General features: G+C 38.3%; 3 protein-coding genes, 1 long non-coding RNA gene and 1 pseudogene across 5 annotated transcripts; all 5 read right to left on the reverse strand.

Annotated features, from left to right (window-relative positions):
* Positions 1–9561: 9561 nt before the first annotated feature.
* On the reverse strand, positions 9562–15657 carry LOC113359916 (annotated as a pseudogene).
* On the reverse strand, positions 13838–15075 carry LOC113315635 (pentatricopeptide repeat-containing protein At1g12300, mitochondrial-like). Its single transcript, XM_026563901.1, has one exon. The coding sequence runs from the start codon at positions 14945–14947 to the stop codon at positions 14156–14158; it is 792 nt and encodes a 263-aa protein (XP_026419686.1). The 5' UTR covers positions 14948–15075; the 3' UTR covers positions 13838–14155.
* Positions 15658–15973: 316 nt separating the features above from the next.
* LOC113315649 lies at positions 15974–18413 on the reverse strand. 2 transcript variants are annotated; one of them, XR_003342953.1, is made up of 4 exons: positions 18217–18413; positions 17379–17787; positions 16972–17300; positions 15974–16461 (listed from the first exon to the last, which is right to left on the reverse strand). It is a non-coding gene; the product is annotated as an uncharacterized LOC113315649 (long non-coding RNA). The 2 variants fall into 2 exon arrangements; XR_003342952.1 differs by having other exon boundaries at positions 16972–17787.
* Positions 18414–18440: 27 nt separating this feature from the next.
* LOC113359921 (pentatricopeptide repeat-containing protein At1g62670, mitochondrial-like) lies at positions 18441–19037 on the reverse strand. The gene has a single exon (XM_026603484.1). The coding sequence runs from the start codon at positions 19035–19037 to the stop codon at positions 18441–18443; it is 597 nt and encodes a 198-aa protein (XP_026459269.1).
* LOC113315641 (pentatricopeptide repeat-containing protein At1g12300, mitochondrial-like) lies at positions 19026–20109 on the reverse strand. Its single transcript, XM_026563908.1, has one exon. It carries the CDS (start codon positions 19675–19677, stop codon positions 19060–19062), a length of 618 nt encoding a protein of 205 aa, XP_026419693.1. The 5' UTR covers positions 19678–20109; the 3' UTR covers positions 19026–19059.
* Positions 20110–26700: the final 6591 nt, after the last annotated feature.

The raw sequence follows: 26700 nt of genomic DNA on the forward strand, positions 1-26700 counted from the left end.
GGGGGGGGGGGAAGTTAGGGTTTTTGAAAATTTGTGATATTAGTGATTCAAATCCTTATTTTGAAGTGGGGGAGCCTTCTAACTTTCCTCCTACAGATGAGTATTTGTATGATGATTTACCAGATCATGATCAAATGAATTACATGCATGACCCTCACTTTTATTTTCCTCAAACTCATGATGGGTATGGAAGTTATGAATGTATTGAGCCAAACGAAGAATCCAATGACCAAGAAGAAGAGAATGAAGTTGCAAGTAATCAGGTAGACAACCTACGTGGTGAAGATTGTGATTTTTCCATGCAAATGATCGATTTTTTTTTAAAAAAACTTTTGCTTCCCCAAGTCGGCAAGGTCGACACTTGTCGATCATGCCGGCCAAATACGCCGGCATGGTTTTTAATTGAACAACTTGCCGACTTTTCATGAGAAGCATGGCAAGGTTGAAAATTTTAACCATGCCGACCTCCATTTTTTTAGGACACAGGAGCCGTTAATGAAAATACTTACGCGGACATCTTCAAGTTTTAAAACCTTTCTGATTGTCGTATGGTCGGCAGTGTTAAATATTTCTTACGTGCCGGTTGTTTCTAGTCGGCGATGATTTATATATCGACCTTGCCGACCTTGGTAATACAAAATAACTTGAAAATGCTTAAGCCGACATCTTCAAGTTTTCCAACCGCCGGCTTTTCTCATGTCGGCAATGTTAGTTTTTTCTTACGTGCCGGCTCATTATAGCCGACAGTGTTTTATATGTCGACCTTGCCGACGCTGGTAATACATATCAACTAACTTTTGATGCTTTGTAGATTGTTGCATTGGTACCGATGGAGGATCATCCTCAAGCTCAGAAAATTAGGGGTCCCGATACTTCCGAACATTCTGCTAATGACTTGGAATGGAAGGAAAAAGACGATGCGGTAAATTGGATTATTGAGAAAGCAAAGGGAAGATGTGCGTTCTAGTGAAAAACACCCAACAAAAATCTACGCTGTTTGAAATGGTATGCGAGTGTTATGGGTCGTCGGACCAAAGTCACAAGAGAAAGGGTTATGTGTATGATAAGACGACGACTAGGGTGTACAAGACGAAGTCAAAAAAGTGTGGATGCCCATTCAAGATTATTTTTGGGAGGAACAAAGACACCGACAACATGTGGAGGATGAGTAGAGTTGATGTTGGTTGGCATAACCATAAAGATCCGGAAACTCTTGTTGGGCATTGCCAAGTTGCCAAGTTGAAAGCGCACGAGTTCGAACAAGTAAGAACAAGTTTGGTAATTAAACCAAGCAAGCTACTTCGTAAGTTTAAGAGGGACGACCCAGATAACCTCTCTTCATTGTATACAATTTATGCGGCCAAGGAAACCATTAGAAGAATTGAATGGGATGGGAGAAAGGTGATGGAAGAATGATAGACGCATTTATGTGTCTAATATATCTCAATTGTATATAGTGTTAGCACCCATTTTTGTACTTATTTGGTTATTTTATAGGTGTTTTCAGAAGAATAAGGATTTGCGGCGAAATTGGCTGAAAATGCGGCGTTTGAACCTCCGTTGATAGAGTGCCGGAAGCGCCCCAGAAGTGTACCGGAAGTACCCCAGAAATACCCCGGAGGAACCCCGAAAAAAGTACGGAAAATGCCCCAGAGGAAACTTGCTATATGGACCCTTGATTTTGGATAAGGGGTAACCTAATTACTAAGGGGTGACCCATTTCCAAGCAGCTGCTAAAGGGACACCAGGTCTGGTTAAGGGGACGCCACATTCAAAGTTCAAATAATGGAATTTGGCGGGAAAACTAAGTTCACGTCTGATAATTCTCTGTTGGATTTCTGGGCAGTTTTGAGGGAGATTAAATCCCTGAAATCAATTGGGCTAGGCCTGTTAAGAATAAACAGATCGTATGCAAGTGATTTTATCGATCAACTTGGGCTGGAATGGCTGGGAGAAGCGATCAAAGTCCAAACAGAATACGTGTTCTCTGTGAAGTTTTCAAATATATTTTTAGAGATTCTGGGAAAGTTTTACGTTGAAGTAAAGTGTATCTAGTCTTGTTTAAGGATTAGGAGAAGTTTGGAGCGTAAGAAATTGCCAGAAGACGCGTACAAAGCAATAGAACAGAGATTTCTCTCTCAACTGCACGTGAAGAAAAAAGGGAGATAAACTCGGATTTAATCGAGTTATTTGGACCCTATTGGTATATAAAGGCTGGTGGGAAGTGAGAGAAAGTTTTATCAAGAAGTTTGGGGAAGTTTAGAGACCACAGAGACGCAGCAGAGAGGCTGGAAGACGAAGAACAGGAAGCTGCAGGAAAGCTTCCTGCTGCTGCTCGAGGAGGAAGAAGAAGACGAAGAACGGACCCTCCAGGACCGTCGTTCTTCAACAGTGCTAGCAGCAGTAGACCTGCGTCGTTATTCAACAGCAGAATACCAGCGTCGCTTATCAACAGCAGCACCGAGGTATCGTTCTTTTCTGGACGCTTAAAGAGGGTCGTAGTTTCACTGTATTATATTTTTCACTCTTTTAATCATATTTTGAGCATCAAGTATGTATTTTGAGAACATGATTATCATGAGTAGCTAAACCCCAATACTGGGATGATGGAGGAAGTTGTTTTTCAGCCATGTGGTTATTTAAATAATTCTTAATTCACTTTTTGCACCGATTTTAATTGATTTATGATTTCAATTAATTACTTGTGATTTTGTTTGATGGAACATGCTTAGTCCTAGGGATTCTTGATGTGCCATGCTTATAATATACAAGTAATATTTTATGGAATCTAATTTGGCAAAGATAGAGTTAATACTTGTTTTATTTTGAGCTATAATCGCCTAGGATTATTTTCTGAGCCACTTGAATATGAAACACATTGGAATCCTGAGTCCTGGTTCCTCTTGATCTTGTGACAAATTGTGTATATATTTTTGTTTTAAAAATCTTTTCAAGTCCGAGTAACGAACTCATATTTACCGCAATCGAAATACTACAACAAAGAATCACAATGGTTAATACACAAATACAACTACACGGTGAGACACCATGAGTCATCATAGGGGAAGGTGGATAGTATTTTTCTTGCGCATCCCGGTATGATTCAATTGGTGCGTTGCTTTCACCAAGTTTTGTTTATGGATTGTACTTATAAGACGAATAGGTACAAAATTCCTTTGTTGAACATTGTTGGACAAACCTCAGATAAGCAATCGTTCACGGTGGCATGGTGTTTTATGGAGCGTGAGAAGGATGATAACTATATTTGGGCATTGGAAACTTTGAAGCTTCTCTACCACGAAGACGAGACTCCCGGGGTTATAGTCACCGACAATGAGCAAGCAATAATGAACACCGTGAGGATAGTATTTCCCAATGTACAAAATTTCATTTGCACTTGGCATATACAATGCAATCTTAGAAAGAATTGTAGAAGTCATATCAAAAAACCGAAAGCAAAGAAAGGAATTAAGCGTGAAAAAGAGGAAGATGAACGTCTTAGCAAACTAGCTAAAGAGGAGCGAGAGAAGGAGAAAGAGAAAGAATACGAAGAATGGAAAGAAGGTGAGATTAAGTTTGGGTTTATTCATGAAAGCGTGGGACAAGGTGGTTTGGTCGATGAGTGTTGCAAGATATGAGATAAACTTGAAGGAGTTCGAGGATGATTGGGGGACTAATTACCCCAAAGTAGTGAAATATTGCAAGAAACAATGGTTGAGGCCACACAAAGAGAGGTTTGTGTATGCTTTTACTTACGACTATAAACATTTCAAACTTGAATCCACAAGTATGGTAGAGCAAGCTCATGGGAGACTAAAATCTCTACTTTTCACGAGTCAAAATGGGTTTGTGACGGTGCAACATGCTATCCATGAGTACACTAATAATGATATCGACAAGATCAAAAAATAATTCCAAGAAAGTAGCTTCCGTAAGTTGAAGGAGTTTAAGGAGGATGATTGGTTGATTGTTGGTATACATAGAAACGTCTCGCATTGGGCAATACGTTTTATGATGAAACATCTCGCTTTGTTTAAAAAGTATAATAAGCATGATGACCCGAGAACTCCTTGTAAGTGTAGGATAATGAAGGTTATCGGACTTCCATGTCGTCATATGCTTGGTAGGTATAAAACTCTCATTCATCTTGATGATATCGATCCTTATTGGAAGCAATTGTCTTTCAAACCGGCTCCAAGAGAAGATCCCGGTGAAGAGTTTGGCGACATAGAACTTGGGAGAATAATCTTTGAAAAGTACCCCAAGTTGAATAGGTTGGAAAAACAAACTATGAAGCACAAGTTGATGCCGATTGTTTACCCTTTTTTTGGAAGAACTTCAAGAACCGGAGAAACAAGATCCTAATGGTAGACCATCTACCAAAAAGACGAGGGCGGAAGAAAGAGAACAAATCAAAGAGTATTTGAGTAGAAATTGCGATCAATCCGAAAGGGATCAAATTAAAGAGTTTTTGAGTACAAAGTGCGATCAATCCGAGAGGGAACAAATCAAAGAGCATTTGAGTACAAAGTTTATCCATCCGGACATGTTTATACCGAGGCGCAATACAAGGAGGATCCCGCTAAAAAGAAAAGAGGTCGTCCAAAGAAGGATTCAACTACACCAACGGTTTCAAATTGAATCCAAATAGCACTAAACTTCTTGAGAGTCAAGCAAGTGTGGAATTTGTTGGAAAGAAACGGAGTCGGCCAAAGAAGGATTCAACTACACCAACGGTCTCTAACTTGAATTCAAATGGCACTCTACCTCTTGAGAGTCAAGCAAGCCAAGCAGATGTTGCAAATAAAAGAGGTCGTCCAACGAAGGTAGTACAACCGGTGTTGCAAAAGTATCGCGTACAACTCCCTCCAATTATTCAAGAGTTCGTTATTAGTACCGACGACGTCCCAAAAGATGGAAATTGTGGGTTTCACGTTATCTCACAACAATTGGGACACCTAAGTGGATCGGTCGAGGAGAATCTCACCCAATGGAAATACATAAGAAAGAAGATGGCCGCCCGACTAGAAAACGACAAGGAGTCTCATATCTCAATGATGCTAGAAGGTTCCATGGAGGACAAAGAAGCAACTTTCAAAGGTTTGCCAACTAGTGTTAAAGGCCCGGAGGGAAATGCACCGGTCAAATGAGAGCATTGGTTGAGAATGTCGTAGTGTGGCCATCTATTGGCGAATACGTGGAATTGCGTGGTACATTTTTTTAGTGAGGGACTATCTATAGAATTTGCACCGAAACATGCGGTTTACGTGGAGAAACTCAAGCACAGAAGAATTGTCATGGCTTTGGTGGATAAAAATCATTTTATTGGTCTACAACTCAACAAGGAATGTCCATTACCTCCTCTTTGTAGGTTTAGTTTTTGGGAGAAGTTCACAAACAATAATAACAAGGAATGGATGAAAATTTATGTGGACAACATGGCCCTTTGGAATGTTATAGATGAGTCTAGGGAATGTCCCATAGATTTGGCTAAAGGAGGTTCAATAGATTTGAATGAACTCCCTCCAATAGATTTGAGTGATGATTGATTATGATTAGGGAATAAGGAAGCTTTTTGTGTAGTGTAATTTGGAGTACTACACAAAACATTCATACTTTTTGGAGTACTTTCGTAATCGCATGCGTGTTTTGTGTAATGTACTTTGGAGTGCTACAAATGAATGAAATGGATGTGGTTTTTTTGGTGTATACTCATTTGGCCGGCATTGTATTTGTTACAGTACCCTGCCGACCATACCAGGGTCGGCAGTGTTTCCTTTCGTCAGATTGCCGGTGGTTCTGCATGACAGCACAGGAAAAAACATGACTGGGACCGTCGGCAAGGTCCTGGTTTTGCCAAGTTGCCGGCCGTTAGTACGCCGGAATGTTGTATTAGGACAACCATGCCGGCTAATAACTCCCTCAAAAAAGTTGTTCCTGGATATTATTCTCTGTAAAGCCGGCAAGGTAGGATAACCATGCCGACAGTATAACCATCGGCAAGCTTTTAATTTAAGATAATGCCGACTTTTTAGCCGTCGGCAAGCTTTTAGTTTAGGACAATGTCGACCATACATCGGATACAAACCTTAATTAAAGCATACAAACGTTAAAAACTTAACCCTAACACACTTGGGACGTAGATAGTATCTTTTTCCGGTACACAATTTCTTAGCAGAGGTAATTAGCTTCATATTACCGTCGCAACATGGATCTGTGCATGGTAGAAGGTTGATTTTAGCAACTTCATCTTCATACAGAGCTAGGCGCTCATCTATCCAATAGAAAAACCCACAACAAATGCATTTTGAAGCATACGACTGATATACATCTCCTACTGTAGCTTTCATGAGAAATAAGAATCCCTTACAACCTTCAATAGTGCATTTGCTTCTTTCAAAGGGGTAATCGTTTGCAAAATGACCACTTAGTGTACAAAGACTACAAATATTTGGTGGTGAAACTTTCATTCTTTATGCAAGGTTGAAGATGAAGTTGGGAATGCTTTTATAATAACAACACACTTAATATCTTGATTTTGAAATTTCTAGCCGTTGAGCATTCAATGGGTTGTACTTTGTACCTAAAAAGTGCAACTAACATTTCGTCGGCAGGGTATAAATTTCAAACCATGCCGGCCGCAGAAAATCCTGGTACGGCCGGCACTGTATAATTTACACACCAAGTCGGCTGCAAAAAAACTTGAAAATTTCTCTAAAACTGCATAAAAAGTAATAACTTCTAAAGCAACTGAAACTGAAAATTAACATAAGTTTAACAAGTCTAAAACCACAATCTAAGAGTTCAAAACATAATGTAATAGGTCAAACCACAATCTAAGATTCTAAACCAAGTGAAACATAATAAAATTTAAAAATTTCATGGATCCTTCTTGTTGTTGTTATCTTCCTCCCCATCACTAGCTTTTCTAGCAGCATCAGCTTTTGCTTTTCCCTTTTCCTTCACTGGACCTATGTAGTCACCATCCTCATTGTAATAGGGGTTCACTCCAGAAAAGTCACATGCCCTGAAAAAAGTTCTTGGATCAACCTCCTCTTCTTCCTCCTCTGATGATGTGCATTCTTCATAGTTGAGGGGATTGCTAGGACTGTTCATAAACCTTAGAAATTCTTCAGGATTTTCCTTACCCATCAAACATAACTTTCTAAACGGGCAATTCTCTTCAGTTTCATCTTTAGGATCTTCTAAATTGGGATAAATTGTGTCCAAAAATTTGAATAGTCTTCTGCATTGTTAACAAGACAAGGTAGATCTTTTTTTTTTCCTCTGGGAACCTAAACAATGCACAAAAAAGAGATATAGAAACAGACAACACTGTTGAATATACGATATTGGTCGATTCATGATTTGAGTGATAACAGTTTTCTTTTCCCTTCCACTTTACGTGTATGGGGAAATGGTGATCAACTAATTACTGTTCTCCTTGTTTCTCAGAGAAAAATAATCAATTCCTCACCACTTACCCATACACATAAAGCGGGAGAGAGATGAAAATTGTTACACATTTTCATATGGTTTTGGTCATCCACTGGCCGGCAAGGTCGATAAACTAAACAGTGCCGACAACCATAACGCCGACAGGGTTTTATCCATATACAGTGACGACAACCATCACGCCGGGATGGTCCTATTTAAGAAAGATGCCGACTATTAACTTAGAAAATTAAGGTTTATGTGGCCTAACGCCGGCAGGTTTCAAGTCTAAAACAATGCCGACCAGATGTAGGTCGGCATGGTTTGTTATTATACCTTTCCGGCCCTGGTTATTTATCTAACAGTTGCCATGGCTGTTATGAACAGCCGGCAGGTTATTCATCCTGATACCATGCCGGCTGCATAAAATAACCAATGGTCGGCATGTTGTTCAAATATCGACCTTGCCGGCCGAAAACCCAGAAAATCATAATTTTCGATTTCTTTCGATTTCTAACCTAATATAACAAGCATACAACACATCAGAATAACGGGTTTGGGTATAGAAATCACTTACAGTCTTCTTTTCGCTTGTAGAGGTTTCTTTTCAACATCTTCAAGGATTGGATTTTTGGGTTTACTTGTTCCAACTTTTTCCTTACCTTTTCCCACTGATTTTGATCTTTTCATGTTACCTATTGAATCTCTCTTGCTACTGGATTGTTTAGAATCAATCATTTCTTGTAGAAATCAAAATTGAAATTTTTGGTTGATTTTAGATTTTTGGAATGAAAGAGAAGAGGAGAGGGATTAGAGAAGATAGGTTAGAGGAAAATTAACCAGTTTTTAGTTTTTAAGTTTAGGATTTAGTTTTAGGTTAATTAGTGCAGGGGCATTAAAGTAACTTTGCCACGTTTTGGCTTTCCTTTAGTAAGAGCACATGTCCATTTAAATTTGGGTATACCCCGATTAGTTTGGGTATACCCCGATCAAGCCAGGTTTTTTAAGTAAATGTCAGACATTAATAAATTCAATCGATCGACAATCAAAAATATCTTCCGACATTGATCTTTATTAGTAGTGATCCTCCATTCAACAACCATTCTCTCATTAACTAAAACTCACAGCCTCTGGTTCTCTCTTCTTCAACCTCTACATTGCTGCTGGTCTTACTACTTTTACTCTAAAAGAAGAATGTTCATCTTCATCAACACCAACAACAACCCATGATCGTGATCACCACCAAAATGATCACAATCAGTTGATAAAAGTTGAAGAATTTGGATTTCAAACTAGAAAACTTGAAACCCAAGGTTTAGTTAAAAAGAATGGCATTGGTTTTACCACTTACCGTGAATTGCTAAGGTTTCATTCTAACTCAGATGGACTTGCGAGAGCGACTACTCAGTCAGTTGTATAGAAGGAAACTGAACCAGAATGTGACTGTGAATAGGTCCTAATGGTCCAATAAAGGATCAGCGGAGTACTCTAGTCTATGTTCGCAAATTCCAGAAGCAGCGGTTCATAACTCCATATACATCATTCATTCTCAGTAAGAAAGCAAAAGAGGACCAAATCCTAGAACCTTATTTGTGCCAGAAAAATTAATTTCAAGGTACGTAAACAGGCTTGCTACATATGTAGATGTGTCGGGCCAATTTCTATTACTTGAATTCAAAACTGGGTTTGGCACCTGCTGGCTTTTCATCAAAGTAACCAGACACTGCAATTTCTATTACATACAGAATATTGAGTATGGATAGCGGACACTTCCCAATCATTTAGTATCTTTGGCAACATATGTTTAACCAAAACACTCGGACACTAATGCATATAGCTCGAAAACGAAAGAGAAAAGAAATAAACTACAGCTATCTCAAGGTCTTCATGTTTAATGGATTATCCTACTTTCAAAAGAATACTGTCAGTATGTAATCAAGTACAGCATTACCTCCGAATTCTCTGTGAGAAGCTCATCAATATCCGTTGGCTTCGAAGTTCAGGATAAATAATCATCAACCTCTTAGTAAGAATGTACAGTGTACTCTGCAAAAGATGTTAATGCAGTGTACTCTGACAGAAAATATAAAGATAAGAAAAATGGAACCAGAAGATACCGAGGACAAAGCTTTATGCATTGATCTTCTCATAATTAAGATTCACATTATCACTGTAACGTCAACTTTCACACAAAGAAACTACAATTTTTTTAGCTCATCTGTTGAGAGAGTGTGCATTAAAAAGGAAGTAACAGAATCATTCGGTACAAATTCATTTTCACGCATCTTGCGAAGAAAATGCAATGCCTTGTCGGTCTCCTTTGCTATAAGTAAAGCCTGAATGATAGTATCATATGTTCGAGCATTTGGTGAACAACCCTTCTCTTCCATTTGGATGATTAGTTTTTCAGCCTCCAATACCATCTTGTGGCGACAGAGGCCGTTGATCATTGTGTTATATGTTACAACATCTGGAACAAATCCTTTGTTTTGAATCTCATTAAACAACTTTCTCGCATTTTCCAACTGGGAAGCTTGACACAAACCATGAATAAGAATGCTATACCTGTAATTATTAGCTGAGATTCCTGCACCTTCCATGGATTCAAACAGTTCGATTGCCGCCTCCATTTTTCCATTCTTGCAGAGACCATCTAACATGGTAGTGTATGTCACTTCAGTTGGAGATAAACCAAAAGATTGCATCTCATTAAGAAACCTTTGTGCAGTTTTCATTCTTCCATCCCGGTATAGTCCCCTTAATAGAATATTGTAAGTAACTGTTGTGGGTTTCAATCCATTTCGTTTCATTTTCTTGAATAGCTGCTCAGCTTCATCCAACTTACGATTTTTGCAATACCCATCCATTAACACATTGCAGCTGATAACATTCGGTTGTAGGCCTTTATCCACCATGGAGTCAAATAGATTTACCGCATCTTTCAAGCGACCAGCCAAACACAAACCGTCCATCATTGAGTTATAAGTAATCTCATTAGGTTTTATGTTTATCTTGTCCATCAGTTCAAATAACCCCCAAGCATCTTCTGTCATCCCATCTTTACAATGTGCATCTATTAATATACTGAAGGTTACTATGTCGGGTAAAGTCCCGCAATCCATCATTCCATCAAAATATCTTCTTGCTTCTTCCCATTGACCTTGTAGGCAATGACCATGAATTAAAGTAGTATAAGTCGTTACATCCGCAGAGATTCCTCTACTAACCATCTCGTCGAAGACTCTCTTTCCCTCATTCAATCGGCCTGAATTGCAAAGTCCATTGATCAAACAAGTGTAAACAACTACATCAGGTACCACATTCGAATCAAGATGCATTTCGGAGAAGAGAACCAAAGCTTGATCAACTAGACCTCCTTTACAAAGAGTATCTATAATGGCAGAATATGAAACAACATCAGGTCTGCAGTTCCATTTCACCATGTTGTTTTTAAGCTGAAGAGCACGACCCACTTCACCAATTCTACAAAGCCCATGTATAAGAGTATCACACGTAAAGGCAGTAGGATGAATACCTGTGTGAATCATTTTAGCAAACAGTTGAAAGGCTGATTCAATCTCACCTTTGATACACAAGCCTTTAATCAGTGTAGTGAAAGTGACAACAGAAGGATGATAACCTCTCTTTATAATCTCTCCAACCAAACAAAACCCATGATTATGTTGACCTAATTGACAGTAACAATTAATCAAAATGCTGAGTGTATAAATATCTGGTTTTACCCCAAGCAAAATCAGCTTCTTATACAACATAATAACATCTGAATAGCATTTAATCTTCGTTAATGATCTCAATACATGATTAAATGTACCACTAGATGGTAATGGCCTTTCCAGAATCAATTGATCAAAGTATTTCAATCCATCATCAAGCTTTTTGATCCTTCCAGATTTACACTCATTTCTTATAGAACTCTCAACTTGTGTTACACCTCCTCTTGAAGCATGATAACTTCTCACAATTATATGATGCAGATGCAGAAATGAATGATTACCTCTTGTACGATGAAGCTGCAGCAGTGTTGCACCCAATTTCATTTTCATTTTCTCAGTTACTTGAAATTTTAAGGTAAACAGAGTGAGAGATGGTTTCAGTTACTTGAAATTTTAACATCTATATATGCACAACCATGAATCACTTTTAAACAACTTTTTTCATTCTGGCGGGCAGTTTTACCCATACACCACGGTGTTCTAGACGTATGCTCAAGACAATGATCAATTATTTTGCTAACAGTCTCTGAATTGCAATACAGAGATTACAAAGGCTACAGAGAATGGACACTTCCCAATCATTTGGATTCTGTGGCAATATATGCTTAACAAAAACACTCAAACTATAATACATATAGCTCAAAAACGAAACGGAAAAGAAATAAACTACAAGAATCTCAAGGTCTTCATGTTTAATGGATACTTATCCTACTACCAAAAGAAAATGACTACTGTCAGTATGTAATCAAGTATAGTAAGAAACATTACCTCCGGAGATAAGCTCATCAACGTCCCCCGGCTTCAAAGTTTAGGATAAATGGTCATCAACCCCTTTGTAAGTACTCTGCAAGAGGTGTTAATGCACTATACTTCGACAGAAATATAAAGATAAGAAAAAAGGAACCTGAAGATACCAAGGATAAAAGCTTTATGCATTGATTTTCTCATAATTAAGATTCACATCATCGTTGTTACGTCAACTTTCACATAAAGAAACTATAGATTTTTTAGCTCATCTGCTAAGAGAGTGTACATTAAAAAGGAAATTACAGAATCATTCAGTACAAATTCTTTTTCATGCATCTTGCCAAGAAAATGCAATGCCTTGTTGGTCTCCTTTGCCATAAATGAAGCCTGAATGATAGTATCAATGCCAATATGCCAATGCCATTCTTTTATAAACTAGAAACTTAGCCAGACACTGAACAATATATTCTAATATGTCAGAAAATTTGATTCTTGAAATAAACAGCCATGATGCATATGTAGATGTGTCAGGCCAATTTATATTACTTGAACCCAAAACTGGGTTTGCCACCTGCGAGCTTTCCACCCCTATAAGTTGGTGCATCACCAATACCCAGGAAAACTTTATTAGCTATCTGCTTGGAACATAATTTACTAAGTAACAGACCCTACAAAGGATACAGAGTGTGGATTATGGCCAACCAACACTACACAATCATTTGGATTCTGTGGCGATATTTTACTAAAACACACAACAAAATTGCATGGAGTTCGAAAATTACTAAATCACACAATAAAATTGCATGGAGTTCGAAAACGAAATGGAAAATAAACTATAGTTATGTCAAGGTTTTCATGTTTAATGGAAATTCAAGTACAGCAACAAACATTACCTCCGAAGTCTCTGTGAAAAGCACATCAATATCCCTCGCTTCGAAGTTCAGGAAGAATGTACTCTGCAAGAAGTGTTAATGCAGTGTACTTTTACAGAAAACATAAAGATCAGAAAAAAGAAACCAGAAGATACCTAGAATAAAAGCTTTATGCATTGATTTTCTCATAATTAGGATTCACATTGACGCTATTAGGTCAACAATTATGACGTTTCACACACATACAAAAAACTATAGTTTTTTTAGCTCATCTGCTGAGAGAGTGTACATTAAAAAGGAAGTAACAGAATCATTCGGTACAAATTCTTTTTCACGCATCTTGCGAAGAAAATGCAATGCCTTGTTGGTCTCCTTTGCTATAAGAAAAGCCTGAATGATTCTATTATATGTTCGAGGATTTGGTAAACACCCCTTCTCTTCCATTTGGATGATTAGTTTTTCAGCCTCCAATACCATCTTGTTGCGACAGAGGCCGTTGATCATTGTGTTATATGTTACTACATAGGAATTAATCCTTTGTTCGGAATCTCATCAAACAATTTTCTTGCATCTTCCAACCGGCCAACCTGACACAAACTGTGAATAAGAATGCTATACCTGTAATTATTAGATGATATTCCTGTACCCTCCATGGATTCAAACAATTCCATTGCCTGCTCCATTTTTCCATTCTTGCAGAGACCATCCAAGATGGTAGTGTATGTCACTTCATCTGGAGATGCACCAAAAATTTGCATCTCATTAAGAAACCTCTGTGCAGTCTTCATTCTTCCATCCCGGTATAATCCCCTTAACAGAATTGTGTAAGTAATTGTTGTGGGTTTCAATCCATTTCCTTCCATTTTCTTGAGCTGCATAGCTTCATCCAACTTACGATTCTTGCAATACCCATCCATTAATATACTGCAAGTAATCACATTCGGTTGTACGCCCTTATCCACCATCGAGTCAAACAATTTAATCGCTTTTTTCAGACGACCAGCCAAACATAGACCGTCGATCATTGAGTTATAAGTAATCCGATCAGGTTTTATATTTAACTAGTCTTATGCCCGTGCGTTGCACGGGTCCAGGTTAATTGTCCCATTTCCTACCAAACTTGTGCACCTCCCCATAAGTGTGCTATCGAGCTTATTAATGTATCTTATTCAACGTAGCTATGCTCATTAAATTACATAAAATCAACCTTAGTGAACTTACATGGTCGTTTCTGATCCAAACATTGCGCGAATGCGGGGCAGGCGATTCAAATATTAGAAGAGACGTTAGTGACTGGTTGTGAACACTCTAAAGTAGAATTCAGATTGTTTAGAATGAGATAAGGTGTTGCAATAAGGTCTGAAAAAATCATAGGCACCAATTCAAATAAGTATGAAAATAAATAAGAGTGATGAATTTGTGGCAGAAAAGAAATTGTTTTCGACCTCCTTTGCAAAGAGTATCTATAATGGCACAATAGGAAACAACAGTTGGGATGCAGTTCCATTTCACCATGTTGTTTTTTAGCCGAAGAGCAGAACCCACTTCACCAGTTCTACAGAGCCCAGATATAAGAGTATTACACGTAATGGCAGTAGGTCGAATACCCGTCTTTGTCATTCTGTCGAACACATTGAATGCAAAATCAATCTTTTCTAGAAGACACAACCCTTTAATCAGTGTATTGATAGTGACGGAATCAGGGTGATAACCTCTCTTTAACATCTCTCCAAGCAAACAAAACCCATGATTCAGTTGGCCTAATCGACAGAAGCAATTAATCAAAATGTTGAATGTATAAATATTGGGGTTTACTCCAACCAAAATCATCTTCTTATACAACATAATCACATCTGAATAGCATTTAATCTTTGTTAATGATCCCAAAACATGACAGAATGTAACATTAGAAGGTAATGGTCTTTCCGAAATGAGTTGATTAAAGTATTTCAAAGCATCATCAAGCTTTTTAATCCTTCCAGACTTACACTCATCCATTACAAAACTCTCAAGTCGTGTAACTACTACTCTATTATAACCTCCTCTTGAACCATAATAATTTCTCAGAATTATATGTGGATGCAGAAATGAACGATTATTACAACAATAACTGAAGGTTGCTCTTTTATAAAGCTGCAGTAACGTTGTACCCAATTTCATTTTCTAAGTTTTGAAGAGAAACAGAGAAGGTAGCTTGCAGCTTGGGATCAAACTTTAGGTTCAGTAAGGAGTCTATGTGAGTCTAACAATACATTTGATAGTGGTGGTGTTGGTGGTGGAGGATGTAGCTTCAGAGATCCGGTCTGAAGTGGCCCTAAAAATGGGAGTTGAAAGCCAAATAAACTACTCAATTCTACCGACAAGGAAGAGAATCTGCTGACTTTTTTGTTCACTTATTAAAACATGGGTGAACAAAACTGACAATTATTAGTACACGAGCATATATGATTGTAGCATGAATTCTCAATGGTCCCTGCTGAATAAGACTAGAGATGTCATGTGTAAACTAACTACACACAGCATACCAAGCGTCGTTTGGAGTGTGGGCGGCATATTATTTGCCGTTTAACTTGAAGAAAACATGGGCGCTCAGGTGCTCAATCTCTTAACCTACACCACCAAGAGCTCAGAACCACCACCAGCTCCTCCTCCATTTCCAGTGCCATAACCATCACCGACAGCTCCTCCAGCTTTCCCACCACCATGTTGATCATCTCCAGCACCGGAACCACCGCCCTGAGCTCCGCCACCACTTCCAGCACCATCGCCACCACCCTGAGCACCAGTGCGTCCGGCATAAACACCACCAGATCCTCTGCCAAAACAACTTCGATAACTAACATGAGCTCCGGAGGAACTTCCAGTTCCATTATTACGACCGACGGCACCATAACTTATGGTTCCACCAATTTTAGTAGTTCATCTTTTTAACACGATGTTAATTTACACATGGATAAAAGTAAAATACAGAAATAGCTATTATATCCCAGAGTCCTTCTAAATATAAAATGAACGGAAGATTTGTATATCTTCAGGTGTCCTGATATACAAAGTTGAACGAACTCTGCGTTTCGCGAATGCGTATTTAGCCTTTATATGAACAAAGATGAGTTCAGCTAAAGACTTGCACATAATCATGATGCATTTGGGTACTCACAAAAAAATCAGCTCATGCTGCAAATAATGGCACGGGGGAAGAAAGGGGTAAATAACTGCCATTATGGCACGGGCATATTCACAAAAGCTTCATACTTCACTACACCCGCACAGAAAAGGAAACAACACAGACTTCGAGAAACAGCAGGGGAAACGGACATCATCCCTGTTATCTAGATCAAGTCAGACAATAAAAACTTTAGGGTATAGCTAGACATTGAGGTTGGAGATCCAGTGTTGATTCCGCCGGACTTCCTTGCTTCCTTTGCTAGTTTGTCTATTATTACCCTTCCTTTGATACACAGAAAACCCAAAAGAGTATAATTTGGAGCTGCAGACAAGATATGCTTCGTCTCTCTCAGTATTTATTCATTCTGCCATTTGATTGTGCTGAGGCTTCCTTGATCTTTTGATATGCAAAGACATTTATGTTGCCCACTCAGCCGCCTTCCATAATGCTAATGCTTCTTCTGCACTGGTGGCTGTGAAGCATCCAGAGCAAACCTTGACAGCTGTTCCTGTAAATAAATTATTTTAAGTAAGCTCTATGTCCTCAAACTCCAGCTGCAGCGCTTCATAAATTTACATAGATATGCACCATTCTCAGTAAGAAAGCAAAAAATGACGAAATTCTAAAAACTTAGTTGCTGAACAGTGAATAGTGTAATCTCTTGAATAACAATAACAGCTATGCTGCACATGTAGATATATCAAACTATTGATTTTTAAATTACTTGAAGCCAAAACTGGCTTTTCACCCTTATAAGTTGGTGCATACCTAAGAAAACTTTACTAATATTTACCAAGTAAACAGCCACTACAAAGGATATATACATGCCTACACTGTGTGTATTATGGAGAACAGACACTTCACAATCATTTGGATTTTGAAAGTAAATAGTCATGCTGTATATGTACATGTATCAGGCCTAACGGTTATTGCTAACACACAAATCATAGTCCTTGTGAAGTTGCTAATTTGAGAGTAGAGCAGCTGGAATAGCAGGAATCCAGTTGTGTTTCCATACCTGAATGTGCGTACCTGTAGCGACAGTCCAGATATGATGTTGTTTGAGAAGTTGCAAGCCTTGTAAAATGCTTTTCTAGACCCATGTACTTTGGGTCTTAATAGTATCAGTCAGGGGATCTTTGTTGAAGAAGTATCGTGCTTTCAAAACTAGGACCCGAAGCGTCGAAGATTCTTCAAGTTCTCAAAGCAATTTAAGATAACAAGGCTAAGTTAAACTTAATTGCATCTCTAAAACCTAGACCGCCATATCTCTTTGGATTACAAAACGGATTTCCATGACGTAAAATATATGCTTTGAGGACGAGGCTTATTCCACCAATAATCCATCTGCAAAGCATCTAATTTGTGAATTGATTTCTGAGGAAGCTTAAAACAACGTATACTGTAAGAATCCATAGTGCCTACCACAGATTGAATCTGTGTTACTCGAGCTGCAGGAGACAACAGTTTGCCTCGCCAAGAAGAGAGCTTAGAACTGCACCCCAGAGATAATAGGAGTGAAACTTGCATTTTTATTTCTTCCTAAGAATAAAGGAAGACCTGGATAGCGTTCATTCAGCCCCATAACCTTCATGTCAAGAATATATAACAATTCCCCTATCAAAATTCAAAATGCACATTCCAAGAACCAATCATGTACTGTACCTTTCTCCCCATTCCCAAATTTTCTCATCTTCTTCTTCTCCTGCTCTTGTTACTGCCTGGCAATCTTAATTGTCCAGCACTGCTGTTTCGGGAAAACATGGGTCCAGCAGAGGATTAGAGGAACACCCGAATAGACAACAAAACAAACTCCAGCAGCAGTGGTTCATAACTTCATACAGATGCACCATTGTCAGTAAGAAAGCAAAAAATTATAAAAAATAACAGTAAAAAGTGTAATCTCTTGAATAGCAACAACAACTATGTGTATCACCCAAAACTGGCTTTTTACCCCTATAACTTGGTGCACACACAGGAAAACTTCATTAGGTATCTGCTTGGAGCTCAACTTACTAAGTAACAGACACTATGAAGGATGCATGCCTACACTGTATGAATTATGGTGAACAGACACTTCACAATCATTTGGATTCTGTGGCAATATTAACACTCAACAAAAATGCATATAGCTCGAGAAATAAATGGAAAAGATACAAACTACAATCATCTCGAGGTCTTTATGTTTAATGGATAACATATCTTACTTTAAAAAGAAAATGACTGCCGCCAGGATTTAATCAAGTACAGCAAGAAACATTACCTCCGAATTCTCCGAGAAAAGCTCATAAATACCCCTCGGCTTCAAAGTTGATGATCAATAATCATCAACCTCTGTGGAAGAATGTACTCTGCAAAAGATGTTAATCCAGTGTACTTTAACGAAGAGTATAAAGATATTTTCTCATAATTAAGACTCACATTATCGCTGTTACATCAACTATTACAACGTTTCACACAGAAAAAAAAAACTATAGATTTCTTAGCTCATCTGCTGAAAGAGTGTACATTAAAAAGGAAAACAACAAAATCACTCGGTGCAAATTCATTTTCACGCATCTTGCGAAGAAAATGCAATGCCTTGTCAGTCTCCTTTGCTATAAGAAGAGCCCGAATGACAATATCATATGTTCGAGCATTTGGTAAACAACCTTTCTCTTCCATTTCCATGATTAGTTTTTCAGCCTCCAATAACATCTTGTTGCAGCAGAGGCCGTGGATCATTGTGGTATATGTTACTACATCAGGAACAAATCCTTTGTTTGGAATCCCATTAAACAGTTTTCTTGCATCTTCCAACCGGCCAACCTGAGACAAACCATGAATAAGAATGCTGTACCTGTAATTAATAGCTGAGATTCCTGCACCTTCCATGGATTCAAACAATTCTATTGCCTCCTTCATTTTTCCATTCTTGCAGAGACCATCCAACATGGTAGTGTATGTCACTTCATTTGGAGATAAACCAAAAGACTGCATCTCATTAAGAAACCTCTGTGCAGTCTTCATTCTTCCATCTCTGTATAGTCCCCTTAATAGAATAGTGTAAGTAACTGTTGTGGGTTTCAATCCATTTTGTTTCATTTTCTTGAATGGGTGGATAGCTTCAACCATGTAGGCAATGACCATCAATCAAAGTAGTATAAGTCGTTACATTGGCAGAGATTCCTCTACTTGTCATCTCTTGAAGGAGTCTCTTTGCCTCATTCAATCGGCCTGAATTGCAAAGTCCATTGATCAAAGAACTATAAACGACTACATTGGGTACACCATTTGAATCTCTAAGCATTTCGGAGAAGAGAACCAAAGCTTCGTCAACTAGACCTCCTTTACAAAGAGTATCTATAATCGAACAATATGAAACAACAGTTGGGATGCAGTTCCATTTGACCATGTTGTTTTTAAGCTGAAGAGCACGACCAACTTTACCAATTCTACAAAGCCCATGTATAAGAGTATCACACGTAAAGGCAGTAGGATGAATACCTGTGTGAATCATTTTAGCAAACAGTTGAAAGGCTGATTCAATCTCACCTTTGATACACAAGCCTTTAATCAGTGTAGTGAAAGTGACAACAGAAGGATGATAACCTCTCTTTATAATCTCTCCAACCAAACAAAACCCATGATTCAGTTGGCCTAATTGACAGTAACAATTAATCAAAATGCTGAGTGTATGAATATCTGGTTTTACCCCAAGCAAAATCAGCTTCTTATACAACATAATAACATCTGAATATCATTTAATCTTCGTTAATGATCCCAATACATGATTAAATGTACCACTAGATGGTAATGGCCTTTCCAGAATCAATTGATCAAAGTATTTCAATCCATCATCAAGCTTTTTAATCCTTCCAGACTTACATTCATCCTTACAAAACCCTCAAGTTGTGTTATTTCTCTACAATAACCTCCTCTTGAGCCATAATAACTTCTCAGAATGATACGATGATGCAGAAATGAACAATTATTACTGAAGGTTGCTGATTTATGAAGCTGCAGTAACGTTGTACCCAATTTCATTTTCTAAGTTTTGAAGAGAAACAGAGAAGGTAGCCTGGATCAAACTTTAGGTTCAGTAAGGAGTCTATGGGAGTCTATGATAGTGGTGGTGGTGGTGGTGGTGGTTCTTGTGTATGCTGGTGGTGGTTCTTTGATTATCTATCTTGTAACAACTTCAAGTATAAATAAGAAATCAATCTCCACTAGTTATCCGTGGAAGATATTAAACCAAAGGGTCATTTTGTTTTTCATATTCATGTTTTGTCCAGTTTTAGAGTTTGGTCTAACATTTGTCCAGCTTTAGGTTTGGTACTTAGAATTGACGTTGACCTGTGTTGACTGTTTAAGATTAGATTTTAATTAATTTTAAAAAATGAATTATATCAGTTTACAATTATATCCCTAATATGGGCAAGCATCCAATGACTAAGGTATATATCCATTAATCCTACGGTCATGATTCAACATTTTCCTCGACATAATAATTTTTCTACGTCGTCGTCTTTCCCTTCACGACTCTGCAACCACACTTGCCTCCAAGACTCTGTACTACAATTGATGAACCAATAAAATCATTTAAAAGTATGAATTAAGAACATTAAAAACTAATCAAATTGATGCAATCACAACCCATCATTCACTATCGTTCAAGGATTCTCAATCAACTTATAAACTATCAGCATACTCCACGAGTAATTCATATGTTCTTTTTCTAGGACACTGCCAAACATAGAATCAATCAATTTTGACCAATCCGTTATCCTATAACTCAAATTTTCATTCTTCTATATATCAACAGTATGTATGTATCCAGCTAAGAAACAACTAAATAGATGTTGCACTTCCATAAACAATTGACAAATAGACACTGTCACTGAGTACTGAAAATCGAACATGGCTTTTCTCTTGAGAACTTAAACAAAATAAAATTGAACAAGATCTAAAATCATATACATACCGAGATGATATGACCCATAAAATCCCAATTATCCCGAGTGAAGTGTTGATTTCACTTGCCTCAGTTAATTTCTCCTTCTCTGATATTGATTCTCGGGTAATTTTATTCGTCATCTTCTGATTTGATCCAACAACATCATCATCTTCTTCTCCAATTTTGTCAATTTCAAACACCACCAGCAACACTCGGCAGAATCCACAATCCCTCAATTTTTCAGACCTAACTTCTTCAAACTCTAGAATGATCTGTTGTACCAATTCTTCAATTAATAAACAACCAGTAGAACTAATTAATTTTTTTATCAATTAAACCCATCTCTGATATAAACCCATCTTCAAATCTGGTAGTTATGAGAGCTAAACTCAAAAAAGGATATGCGGATATATACACATCTGTGATTTATCTACCAATTCTTCAATTCATCTTCACCATCTCCCTTGTAAACATGAACTACTACAGATTTGAATCACCACCAATTCCAACGGCTGCAAGTTCTGGAAGTTTCTTCTTCTCTGTAGTAGACGAGAAGGGAAATAAAGAGTGAATATGGTATCTCAACATTTATCAAAAAAGAATGGTAAAATTGTCAATTCATAAATATATTAAATGATAAAGATAATCAAAAGTAATTTAAAATAATTTAAGTTAGATTTTATACGGTCAATCAGGTCAACGTCAACTCCAAGTACCAAAATCAAAGCTGGACAAATATTAGACCAAACTCTGAAGTTGGACAAAGCCTGAGTACCAAAAACAAAATAACCCTAAAAAAAATCCTAATCTAACTTGGTATCAGCTTTGATCCAAGCCACCTTCCGCAAATCAAAAAGAAAACACAACCAAAAACAAAAAAATCTGATCCATCAAAAATGGCAGATACTACAAACACCCTCCGACAAGTACAAATTCACCATCTTGTAACCCTGAAGCATACAGAGACAAATCATCTGCTCTGGAAGGCTCAATTTAAACCTATCCTGAAATGATCTCACAGGCTTTATAGATGGAACAAAACAAAAACCAGCAAGAACACTTCCAAATAGTGAAGAAATAAATCCAGCTTTTACAGTGTATGAATCTCAGGATTCACTGATAGTTGGATGGTTGAATTCAACCCTAACACCTGAAGTCTTGAGCACGGTAGCAAGGATTGACACATCTAAAGAAATCTGGGACAAGTTGGAGTCCGAATATGCACCCAAAACCTTTGTTCATCAGATGAACCTTAAGAAGCAGCTTCACAGCCTATCCAAAGGTAATAAGATCCTGAAATCTTATTTGACTGATGCTAAAGCTTTGTTTTCTCAATTAGCAGAATCAGGATATACGGTGTCTGCTGATGAAAAGAAGCAAGCCATCTGCAATGGCTTAAATAAAAGCTATGACCCGATTGTCACTGCACTCACCACAGTCGAGGGTATGTACATTGATATCTTTTACTCTCATCTTTGAACCTTTGATATGAGGCTAGCGCAGCAGCTAGCCTTGTTGCAGACACGGTTAGCCAATGTGGCTATGTCTACTGCAACAACATCTGGTATAGGCAGGACCAAAGGAGAAATAATGGTCAAGGTTCTCAATATCAACAAAACACAAATCAGTCTTTCAGGAGAAACAACAACAACAATTCTTACCAGCGCAATAACCAGCAGCAACCACAGAATGATAACAACACAGGGCCAAAGTGCCAGATTTGCAAGAAGAGGAATAATCTTGCAAATAGATGTTGGTTTCGTTATGACAAACCTAACACCAATCAGCAGTGCCAACCGGCTGCTTACGTAGCTCTACCAGGAGGACACCAAGACACCCAATGGGTTACAGACACGGGAGCTACACATCATCTGACAGCGGACATGAGAAATTTAACTATTCCTCATGAGTATGATGGCACTGAACAAGTGCAAGTGGGTAATGGTAATGCCTTGAATATTACTAATATTGGTAACAGTTCTTTTACAAAAAATTCCAGATATTTTTGCTTGAATAATGTTTATCATGTACCTGAGATCAAGTGTAATTTGCTGTCGGTGTCTCAATTCTGTAAGGACAACGCAGTTTTCTTTGAATTTCACACATCATTTTTTGTTGTGAAGGAAAAGCACACGGGGCTGCCGCTGCTGAGAGGACTTGAAAGGAATGGACTGTACGTTTTTGATGGAGTTAATGTGCTAGATCATCCAATAAATACACAGGCACATGTTGCTTCTAGTTTACCACTATGGCACCAACGATTAGGTCATCCCATGTTGCGGACAGTCTCTAGAATCTGTCGTCAGTTTTCCCTTCCTGTTGCTAATAAAAACTTTGATTACTTTCACTCTTGCCACATCAGTAAGAGCAAGAAGTTGTCTTTCTCTCTTAGTACTACTGATATTTGGTTCTCACCACATTTGTCAAGAACTGGTTTTCATTATTACCTTTTGATAATGGATGTCTTTTCACATTATACATGGGTATTTCCTCTTGTGCAAAGGTCAGATGCTCTAAAAACTTTCATTCTATTTCACAAACAGGTTGAAAATCTAACAGATCATAAAATCAAAGTTTTTCAGTCGGATAATGCCTTAGAGTTTGTGAAGTTCACATCTTATCTCAATGAAACAGGGATACAACACAGATTCTCATGTCTACACACATCACCTCAAAATGGCCTGTCAGAACGTAGAATTCGTCATGTAACCGAGTCTGGTTTAGCTCTTTTGTTTCATGCTAACATGCCGCGCTCTTTCTGGGATGATGCCTTTACAACAGCCTGTTATTTGATCAACAAGCTTCCAAAGTCCAACACAGAATCCAAACCTCCAATAGAACTTCTTTTTCAAAAATCTCCAGATTACTCATTCTTACGAGTTTTCGGTTGTCTAGCTTATCCCTGCCTTAGGTCGTATAATGCAAATAAACTTGAACCCAGATCTCTACCCTGTGTCTTTATAGGATACAGTAGTGCACACAAGGGTTATATGTGTTTGCACCAAGAAACCAACAGGCTGTATATATATCGCGTCATGTTCGGTTTGAAGAGCAGTCATTCCCATTCCAGTCTTCTCGGCAACCTCAGTCTCAATTGTATTGTTCAGGTAATATACCATCAAGCACAAGTGTTTTACTTTCTCCTCCATTATACAATGTAACTCATAAGTACAAGCAGCTCAATTATCTCTCAGAGATAATGTACTATCACCGACTGCATCATATGCTCCAGATTCTCCAGATCTTAGTGGCTCTCCTGCACCAATGTTGGATGTAACAGAACCTGATTCTGCAATTGCTTATGTATCGTCTAACACTATAACAGCTTCAGCAGGTCTTTCTACTGAGCAACCAATTCACCCAGCAGCTGTAGTTCATCCCATGACAACATGTGCAAAATATGGCATTACTAAACCCATCCAGAAACTGTGTTTAACTGCCACAAAGCATCCACTCTTGGAAGAAGACTTCATGGAACCCACCTGCTATTCTATGGCATGCAAAATTACGAAATGGAGAAAGGCTATGGATGTTCAAATCAATGCACTACTTCGAAATGGTACATACTCATTGGTACCTTATGAAGAAGGAATGAATGTCGTAGGATCAAAATGGGTCTTTCGTGTTAAACAAAATCCAGATGGCAGCATAAATCAACACAAAGCACGTTTGTTTGCCAAAGGGTTCAATCAGAGAGAAGGAGTTGATTTTGGTGAGACATTCAGTCCAGTGATAAAACCGTGTACTATTCGTCTTGTATTATCTATTGCTGTAATGAACAATTGGCCATTGAAGCAATTGGACGTTGAAAATGCTTGCATGGAAACTTGGAGGAGGAGGTATACATGAAGCAACCGGCTGGGTACGTTGATCCTAACTATCCAAATCATGTCTGTAAGTTGCATAAATCATTGTATGGACTCAAACAGGCTCCGTGGGCTTGGTTTTCGAGGTTAAGCAATTATCTGGTTCAGCTTGGTTTCACAGGTTCTATTTCTGATAGCTCATTGTTTATCCTAAAAACTGAAGACTCTATCACATACGTTCTCATATATGTAGATGACATAATTGTCACGGGCTCTAATGATTCAGAGATTCAGCAACTGATTAGGTCTCTTGGTTCAGAGTTTGTACTGAAGGATATGGGGGATTTATCTTTCTTCTTGGGTGTTGAAGTCATCAGGCGTGACAAAGAACTTGTTCTCACTCAGCGAAAGTATGTAACTGATCTCTTGAAATGTACTAAGATGGATGGTGTGAAACCTGTGTCTACTCCTCTAGCTGCGAATGAGAAAATCCAAAAAGGTGGTACTGAGAGATTCAAGGATCCTTCACTCTATCGAAGTGTAGTAGGTGCGCTAAAATACTTGCATCTCACAAGGCCTGACATCTCCATTGATGTCAACAAGGTCTGCTAGTATATGCATGACCCTTTTATTGAACATTGGGAACTTGTCAAACGGATAATCAGGTATCTAAAAACAACAGTGAACTATGGTCTTCATCTCGGTGCCTCTTGTGATTTCTCACTCCATGCGTATTCTGATGCTGACTGGGCTGGCAGTCTGGATGATCGTCGTTCGACGAGTGGTTATTGTATTTATTTTGGTGGAAATCTGATTTCATGGAGTGCTCGGAAGCAGAAGACAGTCTCTAAGTCGAGTACGGAGGCTGAGTACCGTGGTGTGGAAATAGCAACATCTGGACTTATCTGGATTCAGTCCTTGCTTCAGGAACTCGGCATCAACATATCACCACCCATGCTATGGTGTGACAACCTAGGAGCGACATACCTTACGGCTAATCCGGTCTTCCACGCTCGAACCAAACATATAGAAATTGATTACCATTTTGTGCGTGAGAGAGTCGCAAGGAAGCAGCTGCAAGTTAGATTCATAAGCTCAAAGGATCATTTGGCCGATATATTTACCAAGGGTCTATCAGCACCATGGTATCATCTTTTAAGAGCCAAGTTGCACCTTCGTCAGATCACGTACAACTTGAGGGGAGGTGTTAAGCAAGAAGTTCCAAGTGATCCACAAGACTAGGAATCCAAATCAGTCCTCCACAAGACTAGCTAACAGGACAGTTTGAAAGCATGTAACTCGTTCTATTTAGTTAGCTACTTTATCGTCTTTGAATATCTATCTTGTAACAACTTCAAGTATAAATAAAAAATCAATCTCCACTAGTTATCTGTGGAAGATATTAAACCAAAATCCTGTTCTAACTGTGGTGGTGGAGAATGTAGTTTCAGAGTTCCAGTTTGAGTTGGCCCTAAAAATGGGAGTTAAAGCCAAATAAATTAGCAAAAATTCTGGATGAACAGAGGAAATGAACCACGAAAACACCACACCCCTCACAAGCAACTCATAAAGAGACCCCCTGGTTTTCTTTTGGGGGCAGGGCCCACTCATTCTTGTGTCTAAGTGGTTTTCAGTTTTCACGTTGTCCAGTTTCACGGTTCAACAAGAACTACTCATCACCTCTACTGACAAGAAAAGTTTAACGGTAGAGAATCTGTTAACTTTTTTGTTTACTTATTAAAATGTGGGTGAACAAAACTGACATTTATAAATATATGATTGTAGATACGAATCGAATCTTAAGAGGGTCTTTATGAGATTCCCAAATTATTGTGCAGCAGACCAAGTGCCGTTTGAGTGTGGGCGGCGGTATTTTATTTGCCGTTTAACCTGAAGATGTTTGGTAAATGTAAAAATGAAGACGGTATAAAATAATGGTATTTTGGCGTATTGGTGGGGTATAAATCTGGTATTTTGGTCGTACATATTGGCGGGTGAAAATAAA

The sequence above is a fragment of the Papaver somniferum genome, chromosome 1, assembly GCF_003573695.1.
Source record: "Papaver somniferum cultivar HN1 chromosome 1, ASM357369v1, whole genome shotgun sequence".
Lineage (NCBI taxonomy): Eukaryota > Viridiplantae > Streptophyta > Magnoliopsida > Ranunculales > Papaveraceae > Papaver > Papaver somniferum.

Excerpts from the sequence above, each read along its gene's own strand:
- LOC113315635 (XM_026563901.1), bottom strand. The coding sequence starts at position 14,947 with ATGAAATTGGGTACAACGTTACTGCAGCTTTATAAAAGAGCAACCTTC.
- LOC113359921 (XM_026603484.1), bottom strand. The coding sequence starts at position 19,037 with ATGAAACAAAATGGATTGAAACCCACAACAGTTACTTACACTATTCTA.
- LOC113315641 (XM_026563908.1), bottom strand. The coding sequence starts at position 19,677 with ATGTTGTATAAGAAGCTGATTTTGCTTGGGGTAAAACCAGATATTCAT.